The 26561-nt window shown below is 47.3% G+C and overlaps 14 protein-coding genes across 14 annotated transcripts; 7 read left to right on the forward strand and 7 right to left on the reverse strand.

Annotated features, from left to right (window-relative positions):
- Positions 1–992: 992 nt before the first annotated feature.
- VTP01DRAFT_8814 (uncharacterized protein) lies at positions 993–1220 on the reverse strand (the record flags this gene model as incomplete). The annotated part of the gene is made up of 1 exon (XM_069387977.1): positions 993–1220. One exon carries the CDS (start codon positions 1218–1220, stop codon positions 993–995), a length of 228 nt encoding a protein of 75 aa, XP_069241692.1.
- Positions 1221–1489: 269 nt separating this feature from the next.
- VTP01DRAFT_8815 (uncharacterized protein) lies at positions 1490–2550 on the forward strand (the record flags this gene model as incomplete). The annotated part of the gene is made up of 3 exons (XM_069387978.1): positions 1490–1769; positions 1842–2318; positions 2384–2550. The coding sequence occupies 3 exons, from the start codon at positions 1490–1492 to the stop codon at positions 2548–2550; spliced, it is 924 nt and encodes a 307-aa protein (XP_069241693.1).
- Positions 2551–3437: 887 nt separating this feature from the next.
- Positions 3438–3806, forward strand: VTP01DRAFT_8816 (uncharacterized protein; the record flags this gene model as incomplete). The annotated part of the gene is made up of 3 exons (XM_069387979.1): positions 3438–3593; positions 3670–3738; positions 3783–3806. The coding sequence occupies 3 exons, from the start codon at positions 3438–3440 to the stop codon at positions 3804–3806; spliced, it is 249 nt and encodes an 82-aa protein (XP_069241694.1).
- Positions 3807–3833: 27 nt separating this feature from the next.
- On the reverse strand, positions 3834–4797 carry VTP01DRAFT_8817 (uncharacterized protein; the record flags this gene model as incomplete). The annotated part of the gene is made up of 5 exons (XM_069387980.1): positions 3834–3921; positions 3982–4301; positions 4396–4506; positions 4566–4624; positions 4683–4797. 5 exons carry the CDS (start codon positions 4795–4797, stop codon positions 3834–3836), a joined length of 693 nt encoding a protein of 230 aa, XP_069241695.1.
- A 150-nt stretch (positions 4798–4947) lies between these two features.
- Positions 4948–6193, reverse strand: VTP01DRAFT_8818 (uncharacterized protein; the record flags this gene model as incomplete). The annotated part of the gene is made up of 2 exons (XM_069387981.1): positions 4948–5814; positions 5879–6193. 2 exons carry the CDS (start codon positions 6191–6193, stop codon positions 4948–4950), a joined length of 1182 nt encoding a protein of 393 aa, XP_069241696.1.
- A 237-nt stretch (positions 6194–6430) lies between these two features.
- Positions 6431–10973, reverse strand: VTP01DRAFT_8819 (uncharacterized protein; the record flags this gene model as incomplete). The annotated part of the gene is made up of 13 exons (XM_069387982.1): positions 6431–6622; positions 6683–6831; positions 6884–6994; positions 7058–7603; positions 7665–8043; positions 8099–8272; positions 8334–8606; positions 8671–8964; positions 9024–9167; positions 9226–9267; positions 9337–9449; positions 9503–9728; positions 9801–10973. The coding sequence occupies 13 exons, from the start codon at positions 10971–10973 to the stop codon at positions 6431–6433; spliced, it is 3816 nt and encodes a 1271-aa protein (XP_069241697.1).
- A 789-nt stretch (positions 10974–11762) lies between these two features.
- On the reverse strand, positions 11763–12868 carry VTP01DRAFT_8820 (uncharacterized protein; the record flags this gene model as incomplete). The annotated part of the gene is made up of 2 exons (XM_069387984.1): positions 11763–12608; positions 12671–12868. 2 exons carry the CDS (start codon positions 12866–12868, stop codon positions 11763–11765), a joined length of 1044 nt encoding a protein of 347 aa, XP_069241698.1.
- Positions 12869–13653: 785 nt separating this feature from the next.
- VTP01DRAFT_8821 (60S ribosomal eL31 domain-containing protein) lies at positions 13654–14336 on the reverse strand (the record flags this gene model as incomplete). Its single annotated transcript, XM_069387985.1, has 3 exons — positions 13654–13685; positions 13757–14090; positions 14187–14336. 3 exons carry the CDS (start codon positions 14334–14336, stop codon positions 13654–13656), a joined length of 516 nt encoding a protein of 171 aa, XP_069241699.1.
- A 1465-nt stretch (positions 14337–15801) lies between these two features.
- VTP01DRAFT_8822 (uncharacterized protein) lies at positions 15802–17338 on the forward strand (the record flags this gene model as incomplete). The annotated part of the gene is made up of 2 exons (XM_069387986.1): positions 15802–16623; positions 16697–17338. 2 exons carry the CDS (start codon positions 15802–15804, stop codon positions 17336–17338), a joined length of 1464 nt encoding a protein of 487 aa, XP_069241700.1.
- A 754-nt stretch (positions 17339–18092) lies between these two features.
- Positions 18093–21740, forward strand: VTP01DRAFT_8823 (uncharacterized protein; the record flags this gene model as incomplete). The annotated part of the gene is made up of 3 exons (XM_069387987.1): positions 18093–18443; positions 18502–21036; positions 21105–21740. The coding sequence occupies 3 exons, from the start codon at positions 18093–18095 to the stop codon at positions 21738–21740; spliced, it is 3522 nt and encodes a 1173-aa protein (XP_069241701.1).
- Positions 21741–21987: 247 nt separating this feature from the next.
- VTP01DRAFT_8824 (uncharacterized protein) lies at positions 21988–22965 on the forward strand (the record flags this gene model as incomplete). The annotated part of the gene is made up of 1 exon (XM_069387988.1): positions 21988–22965. The coding sequence occupies one exon, from the start codon at positions 21988–21990 to the stop codon at positions 22963–22965; it is 978 nt and encodes a 325-aa protein (XP_069241702.1).
- Positions 22966–23423: 458 nt separating this feature from the next.
- VTP01DRAFT_8825 (uncharacterized protein) lies at positions 23424–23865 on the forward strand (the record flags this gene model as incomplete). Its single annotated transcript, XM_069387989.1, has 2 exons — positions 23424–23561; positions 23704–23865. The coding sequence occupies 2 exons, from the start codon at positions 23424–23426 to the stop codon at positions 23863–23865; spliced, it is 300 nt and encodes a 99-aa protein (XP_069241703.1).
- Positions 23866–24973: 1108 nt separating this feature from the next.
- On the forward strand, positions 24974–25616 carry VTP01DRAFT_8826 (uncharacterized protein; the record flags this gene model as incomplete). The annotated part of the gene is made up of 3 exons (XM_069387990.1): positions 24974–25008; positions 25362–25490; positions 25544–25616. The coding sequence occupies 3 exons, from the start codon at positions 24974–24976 to the stop codon at positions 25614–25616; spliced, it is 237 nt and encodes a 78-aa protein (XP_069241704.1).
- A 17-nt stretch (positions 25617–25633) lies between these two features.
- VTP01DRAFT_8827 (uncharacterized protein) lies at positions 25634–26494 on the reverse strand (the record flags this gene model as incomplete). The annotated part of the gene is made up of 1 exon (XM_069387991.1): positions 25634–26494. One exon carries the CDS (start codon positions 26492–26494, stop codon positions 25634–25636), a length of 861 nt encoding a protein of 286 aa, XP_069241705.1.
- Positions 26495–26561: the final 67 nt, after the last annotated feature.

Raw genomic sequence — 26561 nt, forward strand, 5'->3', positions numbered from 1 at the left:
CCGCATCACATGGCGACACGGCCTAACAAGGCCTTTTCCAGTTTGCTATCGTAACATAGCGTAACACTTTCTTTTTTTTTTCAACCACACAAGAGAGGCGACAGACCCCATGACTTTGGGCCCAGGAGAATACGGAATTTCTGTCGCCGAAATCGCACCCGAAGCCAACAAGCGAGTCTGTCGGCAGCACAGAGGAGGTGCCATCTTTGCAAAACAGAAAACTAAACAATCAAAGCCCCCAAAACCTTCAAGGTAACAAGAAAAAACCTGATGTGTGCACTGATGGGCGGCATCACAGCAACGCAAGAATAAGGAAGTCAAGAGGGTCGCGCTTGAAATGGATGTGAAACATATTCCTGTGTTCCCATTGGTATGTACCTGAGTCCCCTTCATCCTCCGCAAAGGTTGGTGGACGATCCCCGCAACAAGATCCGTTGCCCGCCCACCCGCCCGCCGTCCGTCGCCGCACCCAAAGAGACAAAAAAAAGATGAAAGGAGGGAGGAAGAAGAACCTCCTGAATAATGTGTTACAATAAGTACTCGAGTAGTGCTTCATTGACTCAAAGTTTTGGCTTGTCAGGTGCAACCTAACTCTGTTTTTCTATCATCTCGAATATATCCATTCTTTTCTTCTTCGCTTGTTGCGCGGGCACGCTCTCGGAAGGGACACGAGCCCTCTCTTTGATAGGGCATTTCGTCGCTCGAGCGAATTGCCGTTTTAAGGTAGGACTCCAAGGTGACACACATAACCGGGGCCCGGATGTACGAAACCGATGACCTGGCGTCGTACCGAATTCCTTTCTCTTCCACTTTCCATTCTCCTCTCCATCTCTCTTTCTCTTCCTCTCTCTCTTTCTTCTTCTTCTTCTCTCTCTATCTCTCTTTCTTTTTCTCTCTCCGTCGTCCTCACATCCTCCTCTTCCTCCAACTTCTTGGACCCATTCTTGTCCTCGCGCATATACTTGTTCGTTCCACCCCCTACTTTTCCATATTCAAGTCATCTGTGACTTCGGAATACTACCATTAAGAGTTTCTTCTTCCTTTCCTCTCTCCGATAACTTTTGACACGAAAGCCCTTTCATAGTTTTCCAAGCCAACAACTTAAAACTTTTTGACAAGAAAGAGCAAGATGCCACCCAGTCCACCTCCAAATCGGAAATCCTCCAGCACCAATCAAAGCCGCCTCGTTCTTTCCGAGAGGCGTCCACTTGTGCGGACATGTGAGCCGTGCCGACGACGCAGGAGACAATGCAACGGCCAACGTCCATGCTCGCACTGCAGTGAGTCGTGTATCGATTGCGTGTACAGCGTAGTGTCCGACCTATCTCGCTCAGTTTTCAGCACAAGCAACGCGCGGCGGTTGAGTTCCGGATCAGCGTGCGAGACATGCCGGCGACGCAAAACAAAGTGCGATGGTGGCAACCCCTGTGCATTCTGTGCAAGCGCAGGTGTCGAGTGTGTGAACAATTCCGAGCGTCGCAAGAGGTCGATGGGCGTGCCCACATCCAACTTTTCTGCAAGCCCAGCAGACGCCGACGCTATTGACAGGATCGAAGACAGATTGCGCCGAATCGAGAAACTCATGTCTGCTTTCCAACCTGCAACAAACAGTCCATTGGCAATGACAAGTACAGACGCAACCGGCGCGTTCCACAAACTATCCTCTCCGCCCAAGATGGTGCGACAGCATCGTCATTCAGTCCAAGGTATCAGCGTTGCCAAGGAACAGGCAGAACTGCGCACCGCGCATGCCCTGAAAAAGAAACGAGGTCAGAGTCGTAACTCCTAGCTTGAAACTCCCTTTTTTCTTTGTTTTGCTCATGCAGATAGGCGTATACCAGGCATGTCGCCACCGCCGGCTTTATTCCGGGAAACATCCACCAGCGCCGCGGCCAGGTATGCAACACCACCCAACAGTGGCGGAGCAAAGGACTATGACTTCTGTACATCCTCCCCTTCACCACCTCCGCCGCCCTTGTCGCCAACTGCAATGATGCGGCAAAATTCGGGACAGGCACAACCTCTAACCTCCTCGATGCTCAACCTTTCGTTGTCACCTTCATCCTCATCCACTTCCTCAACATCCAACTCGTCCATGTTGCAGCCATTAGCGCCGCAGTCATCCTTATCGACCCCTCCCGCTGGCCTGGTCCCTTCTACAACCACACCGACAGGTCAGCAGACCTCCAATGGCTGGCCGATCAAAACTGAATTGCATAATGGTCAGATGGTTGCCCAGCAACCCAGTCCGCCCTCATCCTCTCGATCACATCACTGGAGCGAGGAATGGAAAACCACGAGTATGCCAAGTTTAATGGGTAAGTGACGACGCTGTATGGATCACGTTCTCACGGCAAATGATTGCTTATTCATGACCTTTTAGATCAACTATCAAAGCGGACATTTGCTGCATCCTCGGCATACAATATTTCCACCACAAACGGCGGGTTCCCGCCGTACCCCCTGACACCGCCCCATAGTTACCCTCGTCAACAGCCATCATCGCCCAGTCCTGCACCACCACCAACTGACCAGGTCAACTCTGAATAATGTACTATGAAAACAACACTTGTCCTGTACCCTGTTTCCTTTCTTTACTTGTTTCGCCCCTCGCCTCGCGTCGCTACTTGGCTCCAAAAAGATAAAAGTCCATCCCCGTACCTGTCCGTTCTCCACACTCTCTCATATATATTGACACAAACGACACACGCTGTTTCATATACGCAGAAATAATTTTATAATATCTTGGAAAAAGAATATATATATATATATATATATATACGTGTATACATTACTAGGACAAGGAGGACGAGCATCATTGTCCTCCCTCTTGCTCTCGCTCGCTCGCTACTACTCGTTTGTCGTCATCGCACACGAACAAAGTATCACAAAGAAGGCTTGGAATCCGGAACCAGAAAACCCCGAGAGCTACTTTAGAGTTTGTGTGCAACAAGTGTCAACTAGAGAGATTTTGGATGCATGATCTATATCCGCGGAGCCAGCCGTGCAAAAAGATGCAAGCCTCATATCACGATCGCGGTCACTGTGGCCGCCCATCGTCATCCGTCACCGGTAATATGATCGCTGCTGAGCATCGGCTGGTATGTGCACAGACCATGCCGATTCTTATGACTATATTATCATCATCAGTCGTTTTGTCCCAACTTGGGAAGAAAAAAACAAGGGCAGACTGTCCATTCCAGGCATTGTTCAAATCGCATCCTGCTAGAGCGTGGAATTCCCAATAGAAAGGGAGAAACAACAACTTTGATCACTATTTTACGGTTGCTAGGTGACAAGGCCAAGCGAGTGTACAATTGCGGTTGTGGGTCGGAGAGATGGTGAGGCTGAAAATTCTTTGTAGGTGTGTGTGTGCTGGTGGTAGGCCTTGCAACAAAAGAAAAAGAAACTCCTCCCACTTAAAAGCCGAAAACCTCATGTCCTCTCCAGCAGTACGCACCGCAGGCTCCTTGTTGAAACCGTACCGAGTCTTTTTCCGCACGTCACAAACACCCACGTCGATCCAGCAAGCACGAGCTGTGTTTGATTCATTACGGCAATACGGCGATCTCATTGAATACAAGTTCATGCGGGTAAGCTAATGAATGCTCCACATTCTTCAACAAGAACTAAAGACTTTATGTGGTTTATTGTATACGGGAAAAACAGTGTTCGGAAACGCAGCGATACCTCAACTATGGATTTGCGGTATACAAGAACACCGAGGACGGCATGGCAGTGACAGGACAGCAGTTTGTCCGGGTAGCATCAGACTTGTTTAGCGAGCCTTGCGATATCAAGATTGAAAAGAGCACAGCAAGAAGAGGACCAAATTAGAACAGCTTGGTCCAGATGACCAGCACAATCAGGGCAATGAGGATCAAAATAATTGCAGCCGTAATCATCTTATTTGTCGCCATGCTAGAAGAAACTAAATATATAAGCAAACAAATTAAATAACATGTCATCCATGTGTCTTACCGGCGTGCCATTCCTTTAAGTGTCTTGGATGCCTTGTCAATGTAAGAATCGGCTTCCGCGAGGGTATCTCTGGCACGCAGCATCGTTTCCCGTTGGCCTTTGAGTGTGCTTAAAATATTGATACCGATGCCTTCGGTTTCCAAGGCCAGTCGATGGCTATCCTGCAACCGCCGACTCGACTCTCCCAAACGCTCGGTGCCACTCAGCAGCCGCTGCCGCTGGTCCATCGTCGATGCATCGAAATCTACACTCTCGCTAGCCATGTCGCCCAGCAATTCGTCGCGCTCGCTCACTTTGGGTGCAACCGTGTTGGCTCGTCTCTGTATTGTTTTTGAGAGAGAAAGAGAGAGAGAGAGAGAGAGCGCGGTGTCAATCATTTTGAATAATCTTGCCTTGTCATTCACTATCCCTTACCAAGTCCCTCTTCATTTTCTCGGCCTCGGATTTGAACAATCGAAGCTTGGCTTGCAGTCGTGTCCGTCCCGGCGCAGGGATATTAAGAATCTCCATTTCCATTTGACCAAGCTGATACACTCGTCAGTTTGTTTCAAGAACGTCTTCAACTGAATATATAAACTGCTTACAATTTCATCCACTTCGTCGAGCTCGCGCTCTGCAGCTCGCACCGTCGCTTTCCTCTGTTCTGTTGCACGTGGTCGTCAGCCGATAGTAGACATGAAGAATGCACAGCAGACATTTACCTCCAGACTGGTTGGGAATCTGCTGCTCAATCTTGGTCTTGATTGTTTCAGAGACCGTTTGAAAGTCTTGCTCGTAGCTCGCAAAGAGCTCTGAACCTCCTGCGGGTGACGCCATGTTACGGTTACAGAGAGAGAGAAAGTACTGGTGGTCCAGCGGTTTTGCCGAGCTTTCCAAGAGATCAACGGAGTTTCGCCGCTGGCATCCAGCAGCCCTACGACGAACAATAATGCAGCGAAAGCAAGATAAATGATTTATTGCTAGGTCTTAGAAGGTTTTCTGTACAAGCTTTACAACATTGTTTGGATCGCCTTTGAGTGAACCAAGGTCGCCGTTCTCGTAAAATTCCTCAAACCGCCTTCGTACGTCAATGATGCCCTTGTTCTGCTTGTAATCCTTGAACCATTCTGGATGATCCTTAAGACGTTCGCGCAGCCACAATACATAGTACTTTGATTTTTCGTAAAATACCTTTGGTTGCATGTTAGGCTTGAGTTTCACTGCACCATCTTTGGCATCAATCAGTGCTTTGGTTGCTTCCCGCCACTCGCGGTACAGCAGATACTTGTCATTCTTGATCTTGAAGAAGAAATCTGTGTTTTTCCGTTTGCAGCGCACGACGATGCCTTCAATGAGCCGTCCGCGGTACTCACCGCTCTCTCTCGTCTCCTCCGCCAACGTCCGCACTTGCTGCAGGGTATCTAGCTTGACATAGTCTATAGGATGGAATCCAAAGTATGTTGCTACGCACCGCACCGTCTCGATCGGCAACGTGTGCAGCACACCGGTGTTGTAATTGATCCCATGGAGATACAATCCGCTCTCCTTGGGTTCATACGCCAGCACATGCTCTTCGAACGCATCATCGCACAATTCGGCTACAAGCGTGATATTCTTTGCATGCAGCCACTGTGTAAGTTCGTTGAGCGTTCGTCCAGCACTCGATAGGTGTTTGAGAAGCCAGGTGTAGCCTACGCCAGCGTGGGCTGCGGGGTCGTCCTGCGGATCCGGAATCGAATGCTTTGACGTGACAACAATCTCGTTCTCGCTGATAGCCGCAATGAAAATAATGCATCCGTTCTCCTTGACTGTTACTTCGAAAGGCCCTTCCGTCTCCTTTTCAATCGATGACCACTAGACATTTTTCACATATAAGTTTTCCTCTTATTCTTCTTGTAAAGTCAATGTGTGTGCGTACCTGTGTCTCGGCGGTTTCGCCCACGTTAAAGAACTTGTCGTAACCGCGGACGACCACCTTGTATTTGCCCTTGTCCCCGACGGTGAATAACCCTCGTGCCTTGGTGGGGAACTCCGGATTCTTCTTCTTGTACACGCTCTCGCGCATGTTCCAACTCGTCAGCGGCGAGAGCGGTTTGTTGTGCACTACATATGTCTTTACAACCACTTGCTTTCGCCTTTCGTCCGCTTTGGCAATGGTGTATAGTTTCTCGATCAAGGCATGATCGGCTTCAAAATCGATCGGATGTCCAGGAATCTCGGGGATCGTGCTCATGATCGCGAACAAAAAACGGACGAGGACACCCAGCAGCAGCAGCTTGAGGCGCCGCAGATTTAAAAGCACTTTTTTGCATTGACCTGAAAGTTGCTCATTGTTACTCAGAAACAGCAGCTGCGGGCCAAGCTCTTGTTCTGTAAAAATAGAATGAACTTTATATGGTTCTGCCAATTATAGTAGAAATCAAAAAAAAAAAGAGAACGATGCATTTGTATAAGGATATTATGCGGGAAGCTACATGGAAAATGAGGTAGTGGAGAATTGGATCGGTGGTGGTAGATAGTCAATGCTTTCTTTGACCAAGTCCAGCTGGGCCAGTAGGTGATATCCTTCATTGTCAGGGTCCGCCATGGCAACCTGGATGACACCGTTTACACTGTTCGTGCAACGTATATGCGTACCTCGTATTCGTTGATCGAGAGTGCCCTAATATATCCTAGCATTTACCATGTCTGCTCGTTGATATGGTATATACCTCAATCTTACCGTCAAGATATTATGAATTTCAATGGCTTCAGGTTCAAATGCTAATATGTATGGATAACAAAGTGCAAATGAGTCGGGCACGCCTTCCCAATCTATTCGTCGGTTGGGGTTCTTTAGACGGCCTCTCTGATCTACAAAAAATGCAAACTCTATTGACGATTGCATGTTAGAATTGCCCAGGATTGACACATTCTTACGTACCATTGTAACAGACTAGATATTCGGCAAACTGAATGCGATAGATGGTAATTGGTTTCAGATCTGGACGAGAAAATACAAACGATAGCTCTTCATCATCTGGATCTAGGAGAGCTGTAACGGAGAACAGCTGAGCACTAAGAATGCATAGTGATTCTCGGCGAATCCAATAATTACCCTGAACTTCAAAAGATTTCATGTCGATTACGCCTATCTCTTGAGGACATGTGACGCACATTTTGGTCTTCAAAAGACTTATCGAAGATGCCTCGCTAGGGAGATACAAATCCTTGTATGGCTTCAAGTTGGCAGGACCAGTGCGCACCAGACGCTTGATGAATGCCTTGCGGCTTTTCTTGTCTTCCTCTGCTACAACGGGTTCAAGCACGCGGATGGTAGTCGGGGTGAGGGTGTTTGTCTTGACAACGCACACGAGTGTCTTTCCCATGCATTCGCCTACATGGAACAACACCGCATGCTGACTAATGGGTCGGAAACGTTTTACAGGAACTTCGTTGTCTCCGTCAAAGCTATCCAGTGGGAAAGTCCACAGTGTCTTGTCAGCCAGCACAAGCAGCTGCATATTATCGATGAGATCGATCTGTGACACCTTGTCGATGGAAACAATGCGTCTAGCTTTGATTGACTCCTCGTCTGATCGCACATCGCTGATATAGACACCTTGATCAGCTCCTATGAGTATCTTGCGCTCTCCATCTTCGTCTAGAAGGATACATTCAGCTTGATATTCGATGCTTTGATTAATTCAGGCAAATATACTCACAGAAATACTTGGAGCTATTGATCTTATTATTCAGCTGGAACTGCCTTGAGACCAACGGATGGATGGCAAAAACACGCTGCTTTTCTGCCAAGGTGTCCTGCACTTCTTTGATCTTTTCAACCCATGCTTTTCTCGTTGAATTTCCAGATGCATATAATGTAAGAGGTGGAGATCCTTTTCGACCATGATGGTAGAATATGATGGGGAATGTGCTGGATTTGCTCGAAGACTGTAAGGTCTCAGACGTGGATGATTTCGGGGTAATGCTGCTGCTTGTTGATATCAAAGTGGCGGATTTGCTGTATGGTAAAATGGAACTTGCGCGCTTGTTACGGTTATTGCCAGGTACTGACACGGATAGGAGGTCGAGAGGGATTGGCTATACACGAGGATAAGTGGACATGAGCGATCCCAAAGTGGATATCCAGACTTACTTTTCTGTAGACTCTATAGTACTCTAAATAATTGTAGATTTTGATTTTGGCGAACACCAAGTAGTTGTCAAATAAAAACACCTGGAGGTCAGATGCATCCGAAGATGAGTGGCCCTTTCGCCGCATGCGACCCTTCATTACAAGCTGTCTCCCAGGCTCTGTCAGTTTCAAATCCTAGCATCATTGTCATCGTTAATCCTCTCTGTCTTTGGTATCTACAGTGAATGCAACTCACTACATAGTCTGATGATATTTTGAACGAAAGTCGTTCTTCGATTTGCTGCAAGCTAAAACTATTCTCGCACTTGCCAGCCTCTGCGTTGACTTGTACCAGAAATTCCGTGATGAGCTCCATAATTTGAGGTATCAACTCGTGATCTGGATTATCTGGTGGTGTCCGTTTCAAAATTTCACGCAGAAGCAGATTGTATCGTCCGAGTCTCGTCGTTGGCTTTGTCAAGTAACCATTTAGTTCGAGACGCCGTGACTCTGGCTTACGTTCAGTTTCCTAATGCAATAATCACTGGTAAACATTCTCTTTCGATATGCCACGTGACAGTGTATGCATGTACCTCAACAAACTGTGCAAACTGAGGATTACGCTTCTTTTCCAGCTCAAAGTAGAATTTGCCAATGATTTGGTGCGCACCGTAAGCAACAAAAGGATGGAACTCACACATGTATTCCAACATGATATCGCCGATATTGGTGACAATCGCTTGCTCCTTTTGTCGTGCGATCAAGGCCTGTGCGAGCTGCGAGTTGACTTTTTCAATGTCTGCTATGTTCCAAAATACTTCTTGAACGAAATGCTCCCGCCGCTCTGAGGGAATAATGTCGCTTGTAATGAGGGGTTTCACCCAAAACTGAAGGTCACAGTCAGTATCTCTTCCTTTTAAAAAATAAAATGTCAAGATACACTTACGTTATGTACATATTGCAAATCTTTAACAAAATCTTGCTCAGTCCGTATGAATTCGTATATACATTCTTGGCGCTTTCGTTCTTCCGGTGACGTATTTTTCACGATTTCTTCGGGTACAGAATGAATCCAGAGATCATGAGTTTCCTTGATTGTCAAGTTAGCACCAAGATTTGATGTATGCAATTTGGAAAAATTAACGTACTGAATCCTGCAATGATGTTTGGCTTTGACTCTTCTTTAGGTCCTGCAAGAACCAGTTATTTGGTATACTATATATAAAGCCTCCGCTGTTTCTATTTATTTCGCACCGTACCTTGGAAGCCAATCTAGGACAACTCCAGCTGTAACATGGGTTTTCGGCAGAGCATGTTGGCGAATAGCATGCTGTTAGCAATGTAAAGACGCCCGTTGGGAACTCAATTTCTTCTATTATCAAAGTCAGTACTCTAGTGCGACGTTCCTGCTACTGCATATCTCACCTTCGTTAACCGTTGGTCGCTCTAATGCTGTGTCACCTGCAACGTCATTGCTAGGCAGACCTAGCGATGCACCAAGCTCTCCTCGAAATTGATACAATTCCTCAGCAGTATCGCGTAATCGATACTCGTAATTCACATCATGGAAAAAGTTTTGTGCATCCAAGGCACGTCCCACAAGAACTGCTAAATTTCTATCGTTGGTTCGTAGGATATATGCAAGCCGATCCTACGTGTAAAGATAAAAAAATTAGTCAAGTATAGTTGAATTGCTTGTCTCATTATTCTTTGTGATACTTACCACTGCCTCCCTTCCGGAAAACACGTGATGATACTCAATGTTATCTTTAACAAGCGTCGGGATAGTAGGAATCTTCCGGTAGAATTCTTTTGCCACGCTTGATAGGATAGCGATCGGAATGGCTGGCTGTCTTCCTTGATACTTGGGCGTTCGATAAGCATAGATAGATCTGCGCTGCTCCTCTCTCTTTTGCTGCATGCGCAGAAAAATGGAAGTCCTTTCACCTCTCGGGGATGGAGAAGATAGCTCGCCAACGTCGCTAGCTTCAGTGTCACAAGATCGGCGGCGCCCACCTTCCAAACCAGGTCGCGACAAAGTTGTCACTGTCGAATCTGATCGACTATGCAGCATCTTTACGTCGCTGTGCTTAACGCTACTCCTTCGCCGCTCGGGTAAAGTCTCCACGGTCGTGGCAGTGTCTATTGAGCATACTTCAGACGGCCTCCTTTTTCCAGTGTCAATAGGCGGTAGATCGGGAATAGGAAAATGAAAAGGCGGGTGATTGATCGGTGTTTCGGGGGAGAATATTGACAAGTTGTCTGTTGCGACAACCGGCAGTATCTGAGGCGCAGCAGAAGGAGGTCTGTCGCTAAAGTTGAAATCCTCTTCAATATCCTCGTCGTTAGGCGCAGTGACTGCTGCTGCCGCTGGAGGGGGTGTTGTTGCGGTGGAGATCTTTGGGACGGTTGGCGGAAGAGGTGGAGGTGGAGGCAACGGTTCATCTAGCGGATGATGGTCTTTGCGTAGAGATAAATTCATGATACTAGACGTTCGTTTCGGCAAGTTGCGTAAACGCTGTTCATTTTGGGTGGATGTTGAAGAGGATATAGTGGCGCTCCTGGCGAATCCGCTTTTACTTGACTGGGTGGTATATTGCGTTTGGGCCCGATTTAATTTGCTCTCCTCCTGTATAGGAGTTACCGTTCTGCCGTGATGATATGCTGCTGCCAGGCTCTGCTGTCTCACTGGAAGCTTCTGAGCCACGTAGCTCTTTCGCACAGAGTCTGGTATATCATGCAGTTTGTTGCCTGCGCCCTGGTCGCCTGTTGGTGGCGGTGTCGGGGAAGGCGATTGCTTGCGGCGTATGGCATAAGCGCCCTGATGCATGTATGGTGTCTGTGCCTGTTGATTCTCTAGAAGCGTTGGAGGTAAATGTGCATGCGGGCTAGTCATTGAATATTCATCGAATCGCCCTTTCGCGATGAAGGTGACTCCAATTTGACTGTGAATGGGTGACAAAGAGATCCAAATTTGGTTTGGCTTCCTGCAGGATGCCATATCTGACTTTACCAATTTTTAGGCTCGTTTGCGCGAATCATCACGAGAACTGGTACAGTTCTGCAAGTTGTATTGATCAGGCCCAGCCGAGTGGGTCACCTGTACTGAAAATGGATGGATCACAAACTTAAAACAAAAGACAACCTTCAGAAAAAACGTTAGAACATAGTTTTTATTCAAAAAGGTCTATTTATAAGCCCTGCCAGACAGCGCTCCCAGAACTTCAGCGAATGCCGTATCCAGCCTTGGCGTTCTTCGCTCAGATGCATGATGAATACGCTCACTCCAGCTGAGTGGCTGATGCAGGGTCCTTGCTAACCAAGTCCTTAAGCTTGGTCCGAAATGTTTAATAGGATTCAGGAACAGAGAGTATGGCGGCAACAAACCGGTCTGGTAACCATGCTAAGCAACGCGAAGTTCACCTCCGGTGTCTTGATAATAGCTGCGTTGTCCATTACGAGATATCGAGCAATTTTGCTATTTTCTCAAACACGAAATCAAGCACATGCAGAAGAAGGATGCGGATCTCTTTTGTTCTCGTCAATAAACTGCTACTTCGCTCCTCATTGACTAGGTCCATTCTAATAATCATTCTGTTGTTTGATAATGACAATGCTGTATTGTAGAAATGTATTGTATATCTAGCTTGATGAATTATGCAGCAGAGTAGTTTGCTAACTACGTTTAGTTTTCCAAAACGATACGGTATCTTGCCTTGCCATCGCGCATGGCCTGAACAGCCTGTGGAGTATCCTTCAAGCTGTATTTCTGGATCCAGGGCTTGACGTCGTGCTGTGCAGCAAATTCCAACATGTCTTGGATTTCCTTGGGAGAGCCAATGAAAGAGCCGACCAAAGAGATCTGACGAAGAGCCAAAAGTCCCGCAGGAATACCCTTCAACGGCTCTTCGGGCAGAGCAACCATGATAAAGTAACCATTGGCCTTGATTAAGCTGAAATACAGAGCCCAATCGAAGTTGTTGCTAAAGTTTGTGCAGATGATGTGGGTAAAGGTTCCCGCGTGCTGCTTCATGGCATCAAGGTCGCTGGTAATAACATAGTCGTCGCATCCAAGAGCCTTGGCGTCATCGTACTTACGGTTAGAGCTTGAGAGAGCAACAACCTCTGCGCCCATAGCCTTGGCCCATTGAACAGCAAAGTGGCCGAGACCACCGATGCCAATAACGCCGACCTTGTCGCCCTTCTTGACACCGTATCTCTTCAAGGGAGCATAGGTGGTAACACCAGCGCAGAAGAAGGTGGCAGCAAGCTCGTTGCTCATGTCATCAGGAACCTTGAAGACAAAGTGCTGGTGACCACGCCACTTTGTAGCATAACCACCGTAGGTCTTGTCGCCAGAAGGCCAGTAGTCGTTGTAGGTCCCAACAGGCTTGCGTTCGCAGATGTTTTCGTAGCCGTTCTTGCAGTTTTCACATTCGAGGCAGGAACCGCACTGAGCACCAACGCCAACGCGATCACCGACCTTGAATCTCTGGACGTTCTTGCCAACCTTGGTTACCACGCCAACAATCTGTCCAACAAAAAACATTTAGCCATTGATCCCAACAACGTAGCGTTTACAAACACACATACCTCATGGCCCACAACGCAGGGATAATTGGTGGGACCCCATCCAGAATCCATTGTGTGGAGATCTGAACCGCAGATACCACAGTTTGTTACGTCCATTTCAATATCATCGTCTTCAAACTGCTTGAGCTTGAATTCCTGCCATACGAGAGGTTGATCTTTGCCAGTGCAGGCCCAGGCGTGAAAGGTGTCGGTAGACATGTTGGATACGTTCGTCGGGAAGAGTTTCTAATCTGCCTGGAGAGGATGCGGTGCCTTTATATATGATGCTATTCTTGATACGTATTTGTAATCTGTCATCTTCTCGAAAGGCCGAACTGTCAACGCCGATCGCTCCGATTGTTTTTTTTTTCTTGTTCAACGACATGTCAGATGCTCCGAAATATCCTTTATTCCGCGCTAACTTGGTAAGTTTCATCTAGTAAATCGAAATCTGCTAGGTATCAATATAAGTTACATGACAAATCAAAAGCCGCCTTGACACTTTATTCTTCAAAAGATTTTCCTTTTCTTGGGTTGAAGACGTGCCAAAAGACATGTTCTCAGGTCGCTTGTCAAGAGATATGCCACATGTTTGCATTTTAGCGCAAATAGTTATAATATTATCCAGAAGAAGATAAAAAATCATCCAGGCGACAGATGGAACAAAGTTGCGCCGATATCTGCTTCCTGTCTACATATTTATCACTCTACTATCTAATCCCAATCCCAAATTTGTAAACATCGTGTGGATGCTCCTAAATCTTCCATTGCCGCTCTTTATGCGTGATCGCAGTTCTTCCTTTCGTTTGTCCGCGCTCAGATCACGAGACGTGCATAATTCTGTATTCTCCCCCTGACACTCGCTGACATTATCACGGAAGACGTTGTCCAGTTTTTCCGTAGATTCTCGCATGCAGAAAGGAGCAGATATTCGACATACAGATAAACTGATACGCTAACACATTTTATTCGTAGCTTATCAGATTGCTGCTGCTGCGACTAATTTATTCGTCGTCAACGATGGTGGTCTCCAAGCCTATTATAACAAGGGAAACAACCGCATCAGTAAAGTTGTGTAAGTCTCAATTTTGTATGTATAGAAATTACCCTTGAAGTTGGTGACGGGGACGTAGGTGACGTAGGAGTAGAGCTTCTCCTTGGCATCTTCGTCGTCGTTACGCTTGCGGGCAATGCGGACACGAATGCGGTGGGGGGTGTTCTTGACACCGCGGGACCAGAGAGCCTTGTTGAGAGCGGGATCAAGACGGACATCAGAGGTACCCATGGCCTTTTGGGCGAAGGCCTTGACAGCCTTGACGGCGGTGGGGGTGCGCTTCTTGAAGCTCTTGCCAAAGACGTGCTTGTGCAAGTGAATGGTGTACTCGCGGGTGATCACGTCGGAAAGGGTGGAGCGCTTGGTGGTCTTCTGGTCCTTGGCCATCTAAACATCATCCATCCATCCGTCAACAATCCATCCACTCTGCGCTCAAATAAATCCATCCATCCATCCATCCATCCATCCTATGCGATGCCTTACTGCGAAGAAGAAAAGAGAAAGATCTGTGCTTGGTTGCCTTGCGGACCAATATTCACGGCGTGGCCATGGAACACAATTGCCCGCTGGGTTCGAATTACACAGCAGGTGTTCTGTTGCCAGGACAGCAAAACCAGGGCATGAAAAATCCATAAACCTGACTATACAAAAAGTTTCCCTCTTCCCCTAAGTAACATACACTTTTGCATGCTGGGAACATACACGTTGTATCCCCTCGTTTCATTTCCAGGTAATTGAACACAACAGGTATGGGACACGCGACTGAAAAACATGCGCGTAACCGTAAATTTAAAGTTGCACATGCAGGCGGTAAGGAAAAAGGAAAACAAACTGAAAGTTGTATACGTTTGAGAGGAAAATATATGACTAAAATGATTGTTTGAGCTGCAGGGTCTTGCAAGACCCATATGTGTTTGCTTACACTTGTTACTGTTTATCGGAGAAGGGTGTGCTTTGGCACCGGCCAAGTGCCACGGAAAAGGGTCTTGAACCCCGTCTCTTGCACACGCAGCAGCCGTCGTCCTCGAATGTTTCGCATACAAGGCCGCACGGATCAACACTAGATGTTTATCCCAGCAGAGTTACATCAATGATTCCCTAAGCTTATCGTGTAAGGACGAACAAAGAAAATAGGGTAGACTCAAAATTTTCAATATAGTAGCAGTGTAGCATAGCACAAACATTTAGAAAAAGGACTCTCCTAAACAGAAAAAATCCTCCTTCTGGAAGGTGTGACATGGAGCTAATGAAGGGTCCAAACAAAGTAAAAAGCACAATCGAGCGAGAGAGCGCAGAGCGGGGTAGAACCAACTGCTGCGTTTGTCTCAGGGGCATGAAAAGCAAATGATGAGTGGTTGCTAGACCCAGTTTACACGAGGACCTTCTCTTCATCCCCTTAGGGAGGGCTTTGTGCACAAGTGCTGGAAACAAATGAGAAGAGCCGCAAGCTGCAAGCAAGAATGAATAGCATAATGACAATGTAAAATTGTAAAATGCTTTAACAAAAAAGGGGGTAGAAATTAGAAAATAGAAATGTGACCTCTGAACTTTTTTTTTTTTGATCGGGTATGATCCAGGTCATGCTAGATTCCACACACGCACACACACAGCTCTGTGCGTCATCTTCCTGACAGACATGACCGGCAAAGGAACTAGACAAGGATAAGTGAATAGATCTATAAAAAGGAGTGTCTAACAAGGAGATCTGTTTTTACTTGACAGTTTAATGGGCTTGGTAAGGAGCAAGCAGCGGCAGATTTGGTAGAGAGACTGAGTGAGAGAGAGTGAGAGAGAGGAGCACATCGGGATAATGCACATATTCATACCAATGCTTTTATGGAGAACGTCTGATATCTTTTGACTCCCAGTTTCCGATCTTTGCACGCGCAGGGGGGGAGGAAGAAATAACGTGCAAGAAAAGAAAAGCAAGTGTTGTGCTGGAGTAATAAGTGAGAAAAGAACCCTATTTCCCTTGAATGAATACCTTGAGCGTGTTCGGTGTGTCGATCCTTGTTTGCAATCTTTTGATATATAAATACATGCAGCTGTTCCTTCTTGTCAACATCCTCATTCTTTCTCTCTGGATCTATCTCTTATCATGCTTCTTCCCCAGCTAGACGACATTAAAGCTTTCCAATCTCCACCTCAGCCTCGCATGCTTAATACATCGCCTCCATCCACCTATCAGCATCCGCCTCTGCTCGACTTTTCAGGATATGCGACTTCAACTCCTATGCAAGAAGGCGGACTATACCAAAATGCATCGCCTCCCTTGACACCCTCACCGCCAATGTTCGACGCTATGGATTTCAAGAGGAAATTCTCGGTTGACGTCGGCCCTTTTGGTTTCGGCAGCGGTCATCCTCCAGCAATACCCGATCAGGACCAGGATCCTTTCAGACGCAGCTCGACGACCAACCTGTCGGTTGATGAGTGCATCCAGATGCTTCCTCCTCCTCCGCAGCCTAACGCCGGTTACTATGAAATGAATAGCAGCAACAACACTCCTCCTCCTGCTGCTGCTCCGACAAAACCCAGGTCTCGCTCAGGAGCTAACGGCGATGCGCCCACTGTGCAGCACAAGCATGTTTGCAAGTATGCGTTTTGCGGCTGGAGTTTCAAGCGTTACGAGCACTTGAAGCGGCACATGCTGGTCCACACCGGTGAGCGTCCTCACGTATGCCAATTCCCTGGATGCGGCAAGAGTTTCAGTCGCTCGGACAATTTCCATGCGCATTGCCGAACGCATACAAAGAAGAGTTTGCTGCAGAATCGTCGAGGATCTCGCGCAAATCGCCAATCTGAAGACAAGTCCTCTGTTTCCGTCAGCGGTGGTACGTCTGTGAGCGGTTCCGAATCTCAGGGCGGTTACATGAACCAGTATCAAACCCAGCCATTGACGTCGTACCAGGCAGATCAGGTAAGGAAAACAGATTATCTTTACTAAATTTATCAGTTCCTGATTAAGCTGACATATTCTCCCTCATTGATAGTATCAGCAGCAGCAGTTCAACATGCCGCTCTCGATGGGTCCAGCCCCATCCTCGACGTTGCTGAACCATGAAATCTTTCCTTCAGCCACTGCTGCACCTTCGTTCACGTACGGTGACCCTTTTTATGCATCGGGACCACCGCAACCATGGTCGTATATCCCTCAGCAGTTCCAGCAGCAGCAGCAGCAGCAGCAGCAGCAACAGCAACAACCAGCTGCTCTTGGCCGCCGCGGCTCATCCAGTCCCAACACGACCGGTGCTCAACAAAAGTCCCATGTCTGTCCGATACCCCAATGCCAGCGACGATTCAAGCGCCTGGAGCATTTGAAACGCCATATGCGCATACATACTCTTGAAAGACCGTTTGCATGCACTTTCCCCAACTGCCACAAGACCTTTTCTCGATCTGATAACTTGTCGCAACATATGAAAACTCATCAACGGCACGAAGATCGCCGCAAACGACAAGAAATGCAGCAGCAACAGCAACAGAACACTTCTCCTTTGACATGCTCCTCCACTACCACGTCTTCTCCGTCTGATGCACTTGCCGCTGCTATCTATACTTCTGCTGCCGATGTCGTAGCCTCAAGTATGCCTTGGAGCACTCCCACCAGCGCTGGCACGACGGTCGGTTGCTAAGCTCCCTAATTCACACTCTTCAAGGAAGAAAACACAAAAAAAGTCAACCATCCTACACTTTGCTTTTTATTATTACCTTTCTATGTATACACGATGCATTGCTTTTCACTACACGAACCGAGCTTCCTCTTCTTCACCCCCTTATCTTTTCTTTTTACACACGCACATACCCGATATCCTCCAAATCTGCTTTTGTATAGATTGAACATATGCTTTGATTTCCCTTCACGCTTTAGCTATGTTGCTCCTTTCTCCGTCTTCGCTTTTTCTTTAATTTCATCTTGTTTTCGTCGTTATGTCCATTTGACCCATCCATTTTACATACTACACCTTAATCCTAATATGCCAACAGTTATAATAACCCGTAAATAATAAAAAGATAGTTGGTCTACATCCTTCTCAATGCAAAAGGTATAATCGCAGATCGGCCGTTGAATGGTGGTGTGGATGCCGTATATGGTTGGTTGCCATGGGGGATTGGCTCCCCAAAAGCCTACGTTTGGGGACCATCTCGGAAAGGCCGAGGCATTCTGTTCCATAACAAGTCCAGCGTCCTCGGCAGAAAACCATATTTGGATATCCGTGTAGCAGTCACGCCGAGGTTGTGGTCCGGTCTTGTCAAAAAGAAATCTTGATTCAAAAGGACTCGCTGTCTGTCCATCCGCAAACGCAGAAAACGTAATCTTTCTTTCTCTCTTCTTTCTCTTCTTCTTCCTCCTCCTTCTCCTCCCCCGTCTAGACATAACACACACACATGTCTGCCAAGGCTATCAGAGAATACGACGGCAAACTGCTGTTGGCGTACCACTTGCTCCGTGCACCGCTTGTGTCTCAGCAGGAATCTCCTTCTCTCTTCACTCCTGCCGCCGCCAAGTTGGCCCACATCAATGTAGACACTTCCTTGACCGGTGCTGCATTCGACAATGCTCTCAAGCAGCAGCTCGACACGCTCGAACAGACTCACCCTTGGTTGTTGACAGACAAACTGGTCGCAAAGCCTGATCAGCTTATCAAGCGACGAGGAAAACACGGTCTCTTGACCTTGAACAAGGGCTGGGCTGAGGCAAGAAAGTGGATTGAAGAACGTGCTGGTAAAGAGATCAAGGTAAAAAATATAGCAGACTCGCTAGAAGGGTATATTCGCTAACGGTGCAGGAAATAAGGTTGATCGTACTACTGGCGTCTTAAAGACCTTCTTAGTCGAGCCCTTCACTCCTCACCCTGCTAACACTGAATACTATGTTTGTATCAACTCTGTACGTGAAGGCGACTATATCTTGTTCACACACGAGGGTGGTATCGATATCGGCGACGTGGACGCCAAGGCACTTAAGCTGCTTGTCAAGGTCGACGAGGCGTTCCCATCTGCAGAGTCGATTAAGGAGACTCTCCTGAAGGATGTTCCCGAATTCAAGCGCGACGTGCTTGTTGACTTTATCACCCGCCTATACTCTGTCTACGTTGACCTTCACTTTACTTATCTCGAGATCAACCCGCTCGTCGTTACCGACCCCGCGGAAGGCCAAACTCCTCAAGTCATGTATCTTGATTTGGCAGCCAAGTTAGATCAAACCGCTGAGTTCGAAGCTGGTCCCAAGTGGGCCATTGCACGCGCTCCTCAGAACATTGGCTTGCCTGCCAATCAAGGCCAGCAGCACGCTGACCAAGGTCCTCCGATGGAATTCCCCGCTCCTTTTGGTCGTGAGTTGAGCAAGGAAGAGGCTTACATTCAGGAACTCGATGGAAAGACTGGTGCTTCCTTGAAGCTTACCATCTTGAACCGCGCCGGTCGCGTCTGGACTATGGTTGCTGGCGGTGGTGCCTCCGTCGTCTACTCTGATGCTATCGCCGCTCTCGGCTACGCCAATGAGCTCGCCAACTATGGTGAATACTCTGGTGCACCCACCGAAACCCAGACCTACGAATACGCAAAGACCATCTTGGACTTGATGACCCGCGGCGAGGTTAACCCTGAGGGCAAGGTTCTCTTCATTGGTGGTGGTATTGCCAACTTTACCAACGTCGCTACTACCTTCAAGGGTATCATCCGTGCCTTGACCGACTTTAAGCAAGCCTTGATCACTCACAAGGTCCGCATCTTCATCCGTCGCGGTGGTCCCAACTATCAAGAAGGTCTTCGTGCCATGCGCCAGCTCGGTGAAACTTTGGGTGTCGAGATCCAGGTCTTTGGCCCTGAGACTCACATTACCGAAATCGTTCCTCTCGCTCTCCTCGGCAAGCCATCTGAAGGCTCCATCTCCTCCACCATCAACGGTTCCTCCGGCAACCTTTTCCAGGATCAAATCTTTGGCAGCAGCGGCGCTACTACTCCTGCCAACGGCACCCAGAGCCCCAAGCTCAAGCTCGCTGAAGACAACCAGACTCCCGCCGACCCTCGCGAACGCATGGAATATTTCCACTCTGAAGCTCACGAACAGTCCGAATGGTACCGCCCCTTCACCAAGAAGACCCGCGCTATTGTCTACGGTATGCAACCTCGCGCTGTCCAGGGTATGCTTGACTTTGATTTCATGTGCAAGCGCGAGACTCCCTCCGTCGCTGCCATGGTCTATCCTTTCGGTGGTTCGCACGTCCAAAAATTTTACTGGGGTACCAAGGAAACTCTTGTTCCTGTCTTTACTACCTTGAAGGAAGCCTCTGAAAAGTTCCCCGAGGCCGACGTTGTTGTCAACTTTGCTTCCTGCCGCTCCGTCTTTGATTCTACCCGCGAGATCTTGACCTATCCTCAATTCAAGACCATTGCTATCATCGCTGAAGGTGTCCCTGAGCGCCGTGCTCGCCAGCTCTTGCACGAAGCTGAGCGACGCAAGGTCTTGGTCATTGGTCCTGCTACCGTCGGTGGTATCAAGCCTGGCTGCTTCAAGATTGGTAACACTGGCGGTATGATGGACAACATTGTTGCATCCAAGTTGTACCGCGCTGGCTCTGTCGGCTACGTCTCCAAGTCTGGTGGTATGTCCAACGAACTCAACAACATCATTTCCCGCACTACCGACGGTGTCTACGAGGGTGTTGCCATCGGCGGTGACCGTTACCCTGGCTCCACCTTCATTGATCACTTGCTCCGCTACGAGAACGACCCCAACTGCAAGATGCTTGTGTTGCTCGGTGAAGTCGGTGGTGTTGAGGAATACCGTGTGATTGAAGCTGTTCGCAACGGCACCATCAAGAAGCCTGTTGTCGCATGGTGTATTGGTACCTGCGCCAAGATGTTCACCACTGATGTCCAGTTTGGCCACGCCGGTGCTCTTGCCAACTCTGACTTGGAAACTGCTGATGCAAAGAACAAGGCTATGCGCGCCGCTGGTATCATCGTTCCCGAGACCTTTGAAAAGATGCCCGCTGTCTTGGCTGAAACCTACCAAAAGTTGGTCAAGGAAGGTATCATTGTTCCTCAACCCGAACCCGAGATCCCCAAGATCCCCATCGACTACTCCTGGGCTCAAGAACTCGGCTTGGTCCGTAAGCCTGCCAGCTTCGTCTCCACCATCGTCGACGACCGTGGTCAGGAATTGTTGTATGCTGGTATGCGCATCACTGATGTCTTTAAGGAGAACATTGGTATCGGTGGTGTCCTTTCTTTGCTTTGGTTCAAGCGTCGCTTGCCTGACTATGCCTGCAAGTTCATCGAAATGGTCCTCATGCTTACTGCCGATCACGGTCCAGCTGTCTCTGGTGTAAGTTGGATGGAAAAAAATGGGACAATGTAATGGATGGTTTAATGGCGCTTTTTTTACGTATCTAGGCCATGAACACTATCATCACCACTCGTGCTGGCAAGGACTTGATTTCCTCTCTTGTTTCCGGTCTCTTGACCATCGGTGAACGTTTCGGTGGTGCTTTGGACGGTGCAGCCAACAACTTCACTCGTGCTTACGACAGCGGCTTGACTCCTCGCGAATTTGTCACTTCTATGCGCAAGGCCAACAAGCTCATCCCTGGTATCGGTCACAAGATCAAGTCACGCTCCAACCCTGACATGCGTGTCGAGCTTGTAAAGGACTATGTCAAGAAGCACTTCCCCAGCACCCCTATCCTCGACTATGCCTTGAAGGTTGAAGAAATCACTACCAGCAAGAAGGACAACTTGATTCTCAATGTCGATGGATGCATTGCTGTCTCCTTCGTTGATTTGCTTCGTGACTCTGGTGCTTTCACCCGCGAAGAAGCTGAGGAATACATGCGCATCGGTACCCTCAACGGTCTCTTCGTCCTTGGCCGTTCTCTTGGTTTCATTGGTCACCACTTGGATCAGAAGCGATTGAAGCAAGGTCTTTACAGACATCCTTGGGACGATATCTCTTACCTCTTGCCCTCTCTTGATCCTGAGACCCTTGACCCTCGCCGCGTCACTGCTCGCGTCAACGTACAAGCCAAATAAGGAGATTTTTCAATGCAGGTTTTTCCCCCAAGTTCCTTCTCCCCATTCTTCCAGCCATTTATCATTTTTCTCTCTTTTTTTTTTCTTACTCTACTCTACTAATTAAAATGTAAATACCGTTAGCCGAGCTACATTTTGTTTTGTTGCCATGTTCTTCGTTGGCATTTGCATAGTTGCTGAGAGTCTTTTCAGAGTCCACAAAGGGGCATTGAATTTTTTTTCTTGTCACGTATCCTTTTTCTCTCGCATGTCCCAGAATGAATTTCAACAGTTGATCAAAGCATTGTCATCCCAACCCGGATTCCAGATTGGACCACGCTTGCTCGATGCTTTCCAACCTGCGGGCGCATGCAAACCAACAGTGGCACGAAAGCGACGCCATTCACCTGTGCGCGTGGAAACAGCCTCGGCTTGCGTAAAGCCTCGACGCAAGCGAGTACGTCAACGACAACTGACGCAGCAAGCTTCACAAGAGCAACAACAACAACCAACGCAAGATACATATTCTCAGCTAGACAATGTAACGACCGTCGACGATTTAGCCACGCTGTCTGTTAAGCAAATAGAGTATGTATGCAGCCATCGAAGGTTTCCTTTCGAAGATGCGTGCCGAGTGTTACTCGGCAGCAGCAACAGCAACGACGATGACGACGATAACAAGTTTCAGCATCCCAGGTGCGCCGCAGCCCTCGTTCGCTCTGCATTTCCAAATAGCACAGATACGCACGTACAACAAATATCACGCGCTGCAACGCAGCAACTCTTGGATGTTGCCAAGCTTCACGGCAACGCGGTTATTGATGGATGGATAGTGCCACTGCTTCGAGATCAAGCGATGAAACTTGAACGCATGTACCTGGATATTATCCAAAAGCTTCTTCTGTCGCAATCCTTTTCACAGCCTTTGCGCCAGAAATTGCTCAAGGAACTTTTGCAAATAAGGCCGTGGAAAAAGCCCGAGATCTCGTTGGTTGCAGAAAAATTGCTCGGTACTTCGCCTTTGCTGGAGATAGACAACAGTGTCTTGCAAGAGCTACTGCACGCTGTTCGGACCGGTTTGAAGGAAAACCCAAAGGAAAAAGGACTCATGCAAATCCTGCTTGTGTTGATCAAGAAATACAACGTAGATGATTTTGTGGAACGTATAGAACAGATTGCAGAAACTAGTGAAATGCTACTGAAGAAGTCGGTCATTGCATTGATACGCAATAAATTGAAAAAGTGATATATACCTCCCGCCCTTTCCGATAAGTCATCAAAACAGAAAAAAGGTTGGTTTATTCCAACATACATCATCGAGACATGGAATATCTCGTAAAGCGATGAAGGTCTCTTGTTTAATAGTTTTCATAATTCTAGTAGTATTCTTGAAGCATTCAAACCATGCTGACCAACACTTGAGTGCTTTTCCCAGGATTAGAAGTAAGGATAACTGCCGGTTCTAGAGTTGCCTTTGTTGTGCTGAGATTAAGTAAGCTTTGCCTCTCGTCTTTTAAGGGGGGAGTCGTCCTCACCATGCAGGTCTTGAACCCTCCTCCTTTGAACGCTATCATATACGGATCCCTATTTTTTCAAGAAAAGTATTCTTTTTCTCGGATATGGTGCTGAAATAGCTCCCTTCGCACTCTAGGCTGTCAGCGATATCGATCGGGATCAATCGACGTAGCGGCGTCTGAATAAACAATGGGCTGCGTGGAGGTGTCCGTGCACGCCGACGATCTGCTGAAACAGGATGTACGATCGTCGTACGAAGATGCGGCGAGTACCCGCGGAATCATTCAATCAACTATAACGCTCGGCTACCAGAAGAATAATCGGAAAGTAAGAATTTGAGGACTGCGAAAGGCAAGGAACAAGTTCTTTTTTTTTCTGGCACCTGGAAGCGCACCACTCGCTCCCAGCAAGAGAGATTTTGGCAGTTGCAGCAGGCAACGAGATCAAGAGAAAAGCTATGGAACCATAGACAGCACTGACTAGCAATAATCGCATAAATACATCGACTGAATCTCTTGCACAAAACGCTGCAAAGAAGCCTGTTTCGCAACAGAAGCTCCATTCACTACTGATGGAGCTGTCCAGGACGATCTTGACTGCCAGAGTAACATACACTTTTTCCCAAAAGTAATGTCGCAGTTTGTGAAATTTTATAATACATTTATACACCAAAACGACAAATTGCAGCGACATTAATTTTTGGAAAAGGTGTATTCGCTGGACTCGACGAGTCAAATGCTATTCACAACACTTTAGAGACGCAAACTGAAGAAAAAACGCGTGAAAACAAACGAGCATCGTGTATTGTGATTATACGCTCAGTGCAGATCGGACGACCGCAATCTTGCTACCGAGCAACGCAAACAGACGCGCTCTCAAAGCGCACAACACTCACAACATCATGTATGCGAGACAAGATAAAGAATACTTTTTGGCAGGTGCCAATCTGTATTCATTTTAAAGCAAGACAAGAACATGAAAATATTAAAGTCAAAAAAGCAATATTTATTTAAAGACAAAAGACTTCTGTTCTAAACAGCAATGCCGATTGTTTCACTTGACAAGAAGCCAACGATATATCCAGAGACCACCACGAGAAGGCGGCACTCATCAGTCCCTAAGGGAGACAATTGAGCCTTTTGAACATTTGAAGCAGGATCATTTCATTTTGCAAAATTGTGTTTATGCAGAAGCAGCTTTGGTCACAGCTAGTAAATACAAATGCAAACAACGTGGCCTGAAAGCAAGCGTTGAAAGACAAAAGTAAGCGCATTTTGAGAGCATGAAGGCTCCAGCATGCGGAAATATCACACCATTAACAAGCAAAAAGAACCACGATAGGATACTCCCTTGAAGATATGAATTACTGGCTCCAACATATGTACGAAAATGAGATCTGTCCAGGCCAACGTTTATATCGGCATCTAAAGCACTGCATGAGTTGGTCCGTGCACACAGCATGCCGAGTAACATGCGGAGTGCTTGAAGCATAAGAAACGGAGTCATGCATCATACATATCACGTTGAATTATCAAATAAACCGGGAAAGGCGAACGGGATTGAAGATAGAAAGACAGAATATTTGTGACATGTGAAAGAGTTACCTTCCCAGTATCTTCGAATCTGGGAGGCTGTCAAAATCGGATAGTTTCTAGATCGAATAGAGCTTATTAATGTAGACCAGGCTAGAAACATTGATTTATCGCAGAAACCGCTGTGAAATTCATAGCATCCAAGGAATGTGTACCTTGAAAAAGATTCTAAGACTCACATTGTACGTGATACACACGCGGTTGGTGATGGTACAATTTGAATGTAAAGTTTTCCCAGTGTTTGCGATACTTGGTTCCGACGTTCTCGGCTTGGATAACTTTAAAGTGAAGCAGCACCTGTTACACATGGAGGAAGGATGCTTCTGCGTTGTACATGGCTGCGCGCCACCAAAAAAATTAGCTGTTGGCAAAACGGCGGCAACCGAGATAGACGACTGCATGTAGGATTGGCTTGCCGACGTCTTGTGCAACGTAAATCCTAAACTTCTCGTAGCTGAAAAGGGGTCGACTTTCAAGATCCTGGAATTCTCTCCAGGTCACCTGGTACAGTAAGTTTTATATTTGGACGCTAAAGCACAAGGCCGAGGCAAAGTGGTTTTCTTTTTATTTTTGGGGGTTGCATTGCGGGCGGGTATGAGTTTCCGGGGATAAATTTTACAAAGAAAAATGGCTGGTTGGTGGGATATCTACAGCATGTGTATGTGTGGGCATGTGACGAATGACAGCTCCCAAAAAAAGAGATATGCCTTAAAATAGAATACAGAGGATGCGAGTAGTACGTACAACGATGAAGGAACGAAAGAAAAAGTGGCAAAAAAAGGTACAGTAAATGAGGAGAAAACAGTTCTAGACTCTGGCGAGCTGAGCATATTTTGCAACAATGTCTGGTACGTGATCTGCGTTATTTGTGGAAAGTGCGGCTAAGCGCAGCAGTTGCGTCCGCAGTTCCTGCTGATTTTGTTGCCATGGCGTTACTTCCAGAGTCAGCGCGAGATTGTCTTTCGAGAGGAACTCTTCGTTAAAGTATGTGAGCACTTGGTGTAAATCTTCTGTTGTGTGATGCAGCAAATCTGGCAGGAATTCTGCGTTCATGACGTCAAACGCGTGTGCCAGGTGGCGAGATACGTAACGGTCGATTTGGGACAATATCTGCGACGAGTAGCTGTTCAGACAGTGGAGCGAGATCGTATCCTCGCTTCTGCCAGTGCCGCTGCAACGCTGGAGCACTAATTGCTTGACATACGCCTCGAACGCTGGCCGGCTAAGCCGGTCTCCAAGTTGGTCCCACGCTGTTGGCAGATTGCCTTCTGTGTGGGCCTGGATTGCACCAGATATCTGTGCCTTTAATAAATCGAGGTCTAGAGTGGAAGGTATTGTTGCTGCTGCGAACGTCTGTTGCTGTTGCTGTGGAGAAGAGTGCATAACGATGTTGACGTGGTTTTTCATCTTGCTTGCAATCTGGCCATAGCTAGCCGATATGACTGTCTCGAGATGATCAAACTGCCAATGGGTGGAGACGAGTTGCGCAAAGCGATCAATCTGCACATCGAATGATTCTGACGCAACGTTGTTGTTTATATCGACATCCTCGTTAATTTCCTCGATGTCTTGGGATTGAAAATTCGACGACTCGTACTGTGTAAGCGGCAGCGCTGACAATGGTAAAGCTGCAATTGCCAGTGTCAGTAATACGGCTAGTATTTTCATCAAAAGATGGTGGAAGCGTCGATGAAAAAGAAAAGAAGATTGTGGCAAATCGAAATTCAGCCCTTTT

This window comes from Rhizomucor pusillus (assembly GCF_041956525.1).
Source record: "Rhizomucor pusillus strain CBS 183.67 unplaced genomic scaffold VTP01scaffold_5, whole genome shotgun sequence".
In the NCBI taxonomy this organism is placed as follows: Eukaryota; Fungi; Mucoromycota; class Mucoromycetes; order Mucorales; family Lichtheimiaceae; genus Rhizomucor; species Rhizomucor pusillus.